The following is a 10,177-nucleotide window of genomic DNA, read 5'->3' on the forward strand; positions in this document are numbered from 1 at the left end:
AACAGGTTTCTTGTAACTGTAATAAAAGAATAATACAAAGCACTCAAGAACAGATGAGGTAAAGACTGTAAAACTCAAATATTTACTTATATTGTTAGTGAGTAAATGTAACACAACCCCACATCTCAACTCCATTTTCAGTTTGTCAATGTCACCAACGAGACACATGAGATAGATGTGTTTATATCCGAGAGGTTTGCGAGGCCATCAGCTGATTTATGAAATCCAAGCCTCCTGCCAAAATCTGCTCTCACATCACAGTTGGGGCCAGGTCTATATCTCAAAAACAGAAATTCGAGTCCAGTGTGTCTACAGCTTCTGTTTCTGCCAAAACCATGATCCACGACACCCAAGCCAGTTATCATCTATCCTGGTTATGTCTAAACGGACGTGCATGCTGTTCAGCATTCAACACTGATTTAACATTAAATGTTTGCCCAGAAGAGTGATGTGAGTGTTTCTTGGGTACCAGATATCACTGCATCATATTCTTGAATATGTCTAAATAATTGTTTCTTGTGCCGATTGCTCATTTCTCAAACCCAGAATCTGCAAAGTGGTTTGCCAGCAAGTTTTTTTTCTGTTAAAACTGTGAGACGTGGATTTTGAACAAGATGTTTTCAGCCGAGTAAGAAAGCTATACAGCTTCTAACTGAGAAGGAATTCCGGGCCAAAGTAGATTTGGCCTAATTTTGGTAACTGCGCAAGCAGACCTCTGTTGGGATAATTTTCCAAGAATTTGCATCTGATATGATTAGAATAAACACATTGAAAAATCTCTCACAATCAGACAGCAAGAACAAATCTCTTATCATTGAATTGAAAACAGTAATGGCACAATCTTTAGTGTTTACGCATCCCATCTGGCAAGAGTTGGTGGTTGGCATGTGTGAGGATTTCACTTCAAGCTCCATGTGAAAGTTATGTTTATGTACCTCAGATGCTGTCCGGTGAGAGCATCATATTATTTATGGCTTTAAAGGCACTTTTCTCCCTCCAGGCTGGAGGCGAAGAGCGAGGCTTTTTTATTCAGTGACACTGGGAAATATGCAGCAACCAAGCCAACAGCTGCTTCTAATGATCATCCCATAGACTCTGGCAGTAAGTGTCATCCCAGAGCATAAAACATAGATGTTTGCTTAACCTGGATAAACCATTACTAAACTAATGCGACTTTACCTGGAGGTGACACGCCTGAGGTTTATGCCAGTTACATGAATGGATTTCTTTTTTGAAGCGTGCTTCATAGCAGATGGCTTCATTAAGTCTTGAATCAGACCCCCCAAAGGAAGTCAAAACAAAAGATTGGGGGGCCTTCGAAAGCAACTAAACAGTTTTAGAGGAATGTTTCGGGTTCAATACAAGTTAAGCTCTATCGACAACATCTGTGGCATGCTGTCAGTTACCAAAGAAAACAATGCATGCTCGTCTCTCGACGATGCTCTTTGTAAAGCCACACAAATGCACTTACAATAGACGTCTAAGGGCCGGGCCATTCTGAACGGTTTAAAAGCTTGTATATGTAGCCTGTACTTTTTTCAGAAAGCAGTGTAAAGTGTGTGTGCGTGTGTGCGTGTGTGCGTGTGTGTGTGTGTGTGTGTGTGCGTGTGTGTGCGTGCGTGCGTGCGTGCGTGCGTGCGTGCGTGCGTGCGTGCGTGCGTGCGTGTGTGTGTGTGTGTGTGCGTGTGTGTGTGTGTGTGTGTGTGTGTGTGTGTGTGTGTGTGTGTGTGTGTGTGTGTGTGCGTGCGTGCGTGTGCGTGTGCGTGTGTGTGCCTGTGTGTGCGTGTGTGTGCGTGTGTGTGCATACGTGTATTATGTACTTTTTACTGTTTTAGTACAGTACATTAAGTCGGAATCTTCCTTATGAAATGTTTTTTCAGTGTTTCGCACATTTTTCATAAACCATAGCAATTGTATTGCGCAATGCTTTCTGTTATGATTAGTATTTAATGTTTGACCAAACCTGCTGAAATAAACTAAACCAGCTCTGGATGTCTTCCAGACTGGCTAAGTACGATTTGTTTTTGCGCCAATGACGTTTAGGATTAGGGGTGGGGCTTCAGTATTGGATTTTTTTCCTAATCATACATTTTTGCATGATTCACATTAAACGATTTTATACAAATTAGCCACCTCCTAAGATAGATGGGTGTTCAGTTGGTTTTCCAGCTGACACAAATATAGAGCGTTGTGCTATAGCATTCCGATGGCGTTATGAAAACGTTATTTCAGAATGTTTTATACACTGCCCTAACGATGTAAGATTAATTTGTTTATAGACCATTTCAGAACAGTTGAATAACTTCCAGTTTCGTTTTTTTAACACTACACATGCATTTGAACGTTCTTAAGGATATTCGTTTAACAATGTTAAATTAATATCTTTAAGATTTTATGAAGAGATTTTTGAAAAAATGAAATTAAAAAAATGAAAGCAGAAGTGCTGCTGGACCAATGATTGCAACTTTTATGACGTTTAGTAATGACATAACGTTTATAAAATGTTCTTTTTAACGTTTCTGCAACATTTCTGATATCTTTAAGTCTTGTAGGGAACATTAGCCAAAGTTTTGAGACCGTTCCCTGTTAGTTAGGTTAGCTAACTAATAAAATATAGTGGAAAATATCATGCAATATTTAAATAATACATTTCCAAATGGAACCAAGTGCTAATATTTTCCAATATATAAAAAGCGGTTCTTTGTGTAGCCTATTAAAAGTGTGTTATTTACAGTAAATTTTCAAATATTAAATGATTGAATATTAACATGTAGGAGATTATAATTTCTTTACGTAAGGGTTAATAGGCCTACTGTACCAACCTTTTGTACAGTAACATCAAGTTGTCGCAGAAAAAGTACAACGATAAAGTTTTGTTGTCACAGTTTATCGCACTACAAATTAGTTCCACACACAAATGCCCTTTATTTTTCCACATATAAACACGGCTACGCTGTGCTCTTCAAAAGCAGCACCTGTGCGTTGAGTCTAGCGTGATTTCATGGCAAATTCATTCACATAGCCGTGTTGTCAACACCCACACTGAATCTGAATCTGAATCTGGTGTTATCTCTACTGCACACTTTATGATGTCGGGAATGTAAACAGCTGTTGCGCCAAAGGCAACATGAGACATTCATTTTCGCGCACAACGCTATCGTTGCAGGTCGTGCATACTTACACAAGAGTTATCTGGTCAACATCTTTCAACCATTCTGACGTTAAATTTCACCAGCTTCTGCTTGACTTGTTTCAAAGCCAGATAACACATGCAGAGCTTTACAAAAACTCGCATCGGTTCCACGTAAATCAAGCGGATGAAAGCGGGGAATTAAACAAATGTTTTATACAGTTTAGGAGCTGTATGCATCATTGCTCCACAGGCCAGGCCTGTTTTGGCATGATACTAGATAACAGATCTCACTACTCCACAGCTTATCAGCAGTAGATATGGACTGTTATACATACAGTTATTACAAATTAGTAGACATTACATCACATGGTTTTCTCAGAAAAATGCCCTCAGTCAAAACCCCCCAAAACAAGCAGGAGACAAAAAGTTTATTCTTGTTCATCATTCATCAGTTCGATTTCAGCATCTTTCAAGTTAGCTCAAACGTTGTCAGCAGCTACGTAAATATTTTTCACAAACATCTTGTTGGTCTTGTGATTAGCATATCATTTACTTCCCTCATCTTTCCACACATTAAAAAAGCTTCGTATTTGTTTTTATCAGGTGAGCTAGGAGAGAAAACCTTCACATTCCTCATCCAACACAAACATCTGCAGTGTAAACATTTGTTTACACTTCTAGACATTTGCTTACATTCAGCACACAAAGTGTCAAAAATGTCAGAATCATATTTTAGTTCCAAAGCAGTGATTTCACACAGCATATGCCTTGTGTTCTGCACTTTCACCCTCTTGTCACATCTGCAACAAACTGTTTATGTTTAAACTATTCTGATTAAAAGTCCAATGCAGTCAAAGATAGTAAAAATATGTTCTGTTTTAATGTTAATTTTATGATTACAGTGTATTGCAAATCATCAGGCATGCAAACACTTTCCACTTCAAGAGCAACTGAGATTTACATCTCATGCAAGCCAAACAAACAAACTGTCAAACTGTGTTGTGAATATTATGAAACGTAAAATAACAGATTTTAAAAGAGATTATTAATCCAACATGCCAAACAAACAAACTGTCAAACTGTGTTGTGAATATTATGAAACGTAAAATAACAGATTTTTTAAAGAGATTATTAATCCAACATGAAAGTGTCAAAATATATCAACAAATGTTTGCAAATGCACAACTCACACAATAGACCTTGACCTGGAATGTATGATGATGAATTATAGTAAGTACCCTACTTGCTGTATAATGTAAATATGTAAATGACTTTCGTTGCTTATTTGAATTGGTTCAAATGTTCAAGAAAACCTTGAATTGAATGCATAACTGTGCATTTCTAGGTATGTCCAATAATAACTGATATCTTAAAATGTAGAAATGTTCATAAATTTGAATATGGCTTCTAACCAGTGTTGTTTTGTATACTGTACAATACAAAAGATAATAGATCGCTATATTGGAAGGTTTAAAATGGCGAGTACAATTTAAATCACTATATTCATTTGTTGATCAAAAAAGGGTGAGTTACTTAAAAACTGTCTCATGTGTTGCACATTTATGGCTTTTAAGTTTCTTAAGGGTCTTATTAAATTCTTTGCTAGATTTGTCCCACTTGTGAATGCTGGTCAGAATATACTGTTTCCCCACAAAGCGACCCATAATTAAGAAGTTTTTCCCCAAGTTATCAAGTTGTTGGCAAGGACAGTCTGCCCCATTTTTCAGATAAAGGACAAGCTTTTTCAGGTCCTGCTTTTTCAGGGTTACGAGTTTCAATGGCTTCCTCTTTTTCTGCAGGATGAGTTTTCGGTCCAAGTTCTCTATTTTGACCTCCTTAATCTTCGTCTTGATCGCTGCAAGAGAAAAAGCAACGATTTCACTGTTAGCTGTACGCACACACACTTTGTAAAGAGTTGGGTAACATGTAAAACAGTTTATGTAAGTTCAACTTATTTAGAAAAAAATGTTCAAACACATATTTTAAGTATTTTCGCTTAAGGTCCTTGTTGTAAAACACTTGCTTGTTTTTGATCTTTTTTCACATTTCAGCCAAGAACTTACTCTAGTTTATGTGTTTCAGATGCTATTTCGTGTTAATTGAGCAAAGCTGAGTGCTGCAATGTGTTGTATAGCAATATCATCAAGCGTGCGTGAGGATATGATTCTTGGGTGTGGACCAAATTCAAATCCCGCTAAGATCAATAGAGAGGTCATGCAATTCTTTCCAACAATATCAGTAATGTGAACAACTGAGGGCCTAGTAGGGGCCCTGGAGGCATTCCTCATATCTTTGGCTACTCAAAGACTACATAAAGGATTGTGAGTGTGTGTTATTGTTTGCTGTAATAAATGTATAAGAACACTTCTATACTACCCTCATAGATTGACTACTCAAAGTTATGTTTACAACAATTTAAGTCTAATTTTAAAGTTTTAAAGTACTAGCTCTTAAACCCCACGACATTATCCGAGTTCCAAAATGTTTCAATTCCAAGGAGCTTTTCTTTTTGGCCAGATGTCATCTGGTATAATATCTTCACCATCCGGATGTGTAATGATGTGAAAACCATACAATGCTGTAATGGATGGGAAATGGTCAAAGAAGAAAGCTTTTAGAGGCCAATTCATGAGCACGCAACTACATTTGATTGCAGATGATTATTTCAAATGACAGCAGTGAAAGTAGATTTCTGTCCAGTTACCGATTTGTTTGCAAGTTGTCAATCGATTAAAAAACTATAATCAAATGAATTGATAAGCATATAAAACAGTCGGAAAACAAATATTCATATCCATCCAAATTTCCAAAACATGAACATATGGTTCAGGAAGGTTTGTTGCCAGTAGCAGTAGGGCTGCTACTGCCATATTGTGCCATATTTTTTATTCACGTAAAATAAATGTACGGTACTGCAGTCATAATTGACCTCTGTGCTAATGTTATTCATGTGCTACATACTTTCATTATAAAACAAACGATTATTACAAATGTCTTTCAAGTATTCACAAAACCACAAGTTTTAAGTGTGGGGGACACATACATAGCTTGAGACATAGTCATCCTGTAATGTCTACAAAAAGCCTTTACTGGGTTGGTGCTTGATAGCTTGTCATAAAAATAAAAAGTCCAATGAAATTCTTGCCACCGGCAAGCTTCCCGCCTTGACAACATCTCTGAACTTGCAAAAAGAAACCTGCCAGTTTCTGACCACACCACTGGCTCTTAGAAACACTATTGCAAAGGAAAAAGTAGCTCTGCTTTTTGTACATTCAAAATATCTCCATTTGCGGTTGAAATCCACTAATCCACTGTCATGGATATGTGGTTCTATACAGAAAAAAAACTAACCTAGACATGAAATCTGAATATAAGGAGGAAAAGGTTTGACCTTATGAAACAACAGAAACCGTCAATTCAAGAGTAAACAATACTGGCCACACAATCTGAGGCGTAGTGTAACCGTTATGTATACAATGATTAATGAAAACATGTATGAGTGACAATACAACCCCCCAAAATGTTAAAATTAAATCTACGCCCCTGCACACAATACTCATTGTTTATCAGTTCTGTCTGTGGATACACATACTGTACGGTTTAAGCACCCCCGTCTGTTTCACGCACAGTTCTCAAGAGAGAAATATGGATTTATGGAGTACAAATCCAGACGTAATACTTGAAATGTTCTGGCAAAAATATTATTGGAAACAAATGTGTGAACCAAAAGCCTGTCTGATCGGATTTTGTTCTCTTGAAACCATTAGGGTCTGGCCATTGCCTCAATCAATTTGAAATCACTCTATAGCAGCATCTTGAATCTGGAATTTGGAGCAAGAAATGGTATCCAGTGGTAATGTTTATAAAAGTTCTGCTCTGAAAGCCTTCACATCTGAACTGCATTGTAAACTTTGATTTATTTTTAATCTCTTTTGCTTTATTGCATTTCACTTAATTGTAGACAGACTTCTGTAATACTCAAAGCTCTTGTTCTCATATTCATGAGTAAAAAGGGAAACTACTGTATGTTGTACCGACACAAATGGTCTTTGAGGGGCCTCGGAGATCAGCATACTGATAATGTTTATAGAAAAAAGCAGTGTGTCTGTAAATGATTTTACTTGCATGGTGTCTTGATAGGAAACATTACATCTGAAATAAGAGTTTTTTGTATTGTTTTTACTCTTTATCTTATATTTGTTTTAATAAATATCAAGAGTTTAAAAATCGTTACTTTTTAACTAATTAATGGTAATTTCTCCTTCATAAATACGCTGATAGAAGAGATACGTTACCAAATTCACTGGCACACATGTGTTCCAGAATAACATCTGTATTCATTTCATTGTCACATGGTGGACACACAGGAGGGTGGTCTGAGAAAAGAAGGAAAAGATGAATGTCCCATAATAATGCATGTCTGTTAGCATGAAAAACGGTTCAAATAAAGCAAATGAAAACAAAGGACTTCTTACATCAAACATTCCGGTAATTTTTTTTGGAATTGCATGATGTTTTAGTATGCATTTTAAAGAATAATAATATTTTATATTTTCATTTAAATATAACAACATAAAAATGCACAAAAGTTTTAAAAATATCAGAAAACATGCTTGGTTTATAAACTCAACTAAAAAACAGTAATAGTTTATTTTAAAAAGGCCTTAAGTTTAAACATCATAATCTTTTATATTTAAATTCAAATAGATCTGATTGACTTCCTGAAAAGTATAGAGTACATCTAATTTAAACAACTCTGGAGTTCATAATATGAACAAAGTCTAATCTGTCACACTTTTCAGTGTTAATGTTTCTGTTTATGCACGCAGCTGTGTCTGTAAACATTTTTGTATTACTGCAGTAATAGTGACACAATTTTATAACAAAGTGACAAGTGTAACATAAAATTCAGAAGCTCAAATTGAATTGCATCAAATAAGAATCTGATCTAAGGTTTGGACACAACATATTCTTCATCAGTATTATTCCACATGTTATAGTGATATTTATGCCATACCTTAAATGGACTTGTGAAAAATATGTGTGACCAAAATAAGCTAAAACTGACCTTTATACAAATTAACTTTACTGAAAACACTATTAAAAAGTTCCCATGTGTGCCAACTTGATTCAATTATATAAATCTATTTCTATTCAAAACTAACGTCAAGCATCATATCATGCCTTAATATCACAAGAAACATCAATTCTGTGAGGTCTGTCCGAACTTTGCACCAATAGCGCACGTCATCGTTTACATTATGTATACAAACCTGCGGGTTTGGCCATACTATTGCTGGTGGTCTCGTTCATGGCAATGCATGGCAAAACGTCATCCTGTGGAAACTTGTCGCACGTGAGCATTTCGGGCCAAGGGAACCCATATGCCTCCATTATAGGGGCGCAACTGTCCCGGACAGCCTCGCAGAGCCAGCGGCACGGATATAAGGGTTTCTCAAGGCACACGGGAGCGAAGAGCGAGCAGAGTAACAGTTGCGTGCCAGGGTGACAGGCTTTGTGCACCAGAGGAACCCAGCTGCCCGCTTGCTGCTTCACCTCCGCAATGGTTTCGTGCTCCAGTAAATTGGGAAGCATCATTTTGTCGTAGCCCACATTAAAACACAACCTCAGGTCCTCGGGAATGTCTATGCACTGCGGAGGTTTGCCGTAAATTTGCACCCCGGTGTCCGCTCTCCAGGTCATGTATTCATACTCGGATGCGTAAAGCGAAGAATGCAAGAGAGCCAGAGAGATGCAGATCCACGGGTTCTTCATGGCACGAGGAAAAATATATCGCAACGTTCTGCGTTGTACAAATCTTAAAATATACTTCTAAAAATGACCTCGTAGTGGAATCAAGTTAACTTGGTTTCTTTAAAGTGCTCGTTTTCACAGAGAAGTACGGCTGACTGCTGTTCGGTTGTGGGCGCGAGAGTAAATGAACGCACTTGAAAGAAACGAGTAATGCAACCGCGCGCGCGTTTTGGCTCGGCATACTGTAGAAGAGATTGCTCAATGTGCTTGAAAATGGACGAATGTTCGTTTCTTGGGCAAAAGGAAACACAGCTAATATGTTAACCCCTTATAGGCTATTCGTAGAGAATCTTACAGAGATGCGCGCACTTGCAGTTCTCGGAGGACGTAAATAGACTGTAGGCATCACAGAGGCTGTATCTCTGATTTAATGCGTTAGATGGATTGTGGAAAAATATATTTTAAGAATTGTCTCAGTGGTTTTGTGTCCATCCAATGGAAGACAATGTTCTTTTGTTTCCAACATTCTTAAAAAATCTTCTTTTGTGTTCCACAGTCATACAGGTTTAAAATGACATGAGGTTGAGTAAATGATGAAAGAAGTTTCATTTTGGGGTATAGTTGATGCGACTTATGCCACACTTTACTACTGGGTCAAACAGTCCCAACCAAGTTAACCGTACTGTTGGGTTACCTTTTCATATAAACCACCTGACTTTTCTTAACATGGCAAACCAAAAAAAACAAATACAATGGCAAAAACAATTCAAGTTTAGCCAAACCAAAACTGAGCATTTGGTTAAAACAGTAAAAACTACCATCAAAACAACTGCATTGTTTAAAAAGCCTGAAATTCATTTGAAAAGACTTTGGATTCAAAAGCACTTATAACACGCTAATAAAATGTAAGTGAAAATGACTGTACATGGTCTGTGTCACTGGTGTAAAACGTCTGATCCAATTCTATAAAAGTTTCACAGCCTGATTTATAACAGTGTTTGTCATGTTGGTCGAACCAAGCCGGGAGGCTCCCCTGCAACAAAGACACATTATTTAGAATGTATAATAAAGCATCTGCGATTTTTGGCTTGGTTTTTGGAACTGGGATGCAGATGCTTGCGAGATGGCCTGCCACGTGCTTTTCACACTGATTTGAAAGCAGCTTCTCCTACCCAAACTCTAACCACAATCATTACAAGAAACCATACAGATGATCCCTGGTCCGTGTGTGCATTACTTCCAGAGTTTTGCAGCTGTGAGCTGGCTTTCAGAAATCACAAAGAAAGATTG

General features: G+C 37.4%; 1 protein-coding gene across 1 annotated transcript; it reads right to left on the bottom strand.

Moving 5' to 3' along the window:
• Positions 1–3,533: 3,533 nt before the first annotated feature.
• On the bottom strand, positions 3,534–9,172 carry sfrp1b (secreted frizzled-related protein 1b). The gene is made up of 3 exons (XM_057321076.1): positions 8,407–9,172; positions 7,429–7,509; positions 3,534–4,988 (listed from the first exon to the last, which is right to left on the bottom strand). The coding sequence occupies exons 1-3, from the start codon at positions 8,906–8,908 to the stop codon at positions 4,663–4,665; spliced, it is 909 nt and encodes a 302-aa protein (XP_057177059.1). The 5' UTR covers positions 8,909–9,172; the 3' UTR covers positions 3,534–4,662.
• Between the last annotated feature and the right edge of the window lie 1,005 nt (positions 9,173–10,177).

This window comes from Triplophysa rosa, linkage group LG22, assembly GCF_024868665.1.
Source record: "Triplophysa rosa linkage group LG22, Trosa_1v2, whole genome shotgun sequence".
In the NCBI taxonomy this organism is placed as follows: domain Eukaryota; kingdom Metazoa; phylum Chordata; class Actinopteri; order Cypriniformes; family Nemacheilidae; genus Triplophysa; species Triplophysa rosa.

Excerpts from the sequence above, each read along its gene's own strand:
- sfrp1b (XM_057321076.1), bottom strand. The coding sequence starts at position 8,908 with ATGAAGAACCCGTGGATCTGCATCTCTCTGGCTCTCTTGCATTCTTCG. Across the intron at positions 7,510-8,406 it reads TAGTATGGCCAAACCCGCAG|ACCACCCTCCTGTGTGTCCA; the intron begins GTTTGTATACAT and ends TTCTTTTCTCAG. Across the intron at positions 4,989-7,428 it reads CATGTGTGCCAGTGAATTTG|CGATCAAGACGAAGATTAAG; the intron begins GTAACGTATCTC and ends TTTCTCTTGCAG.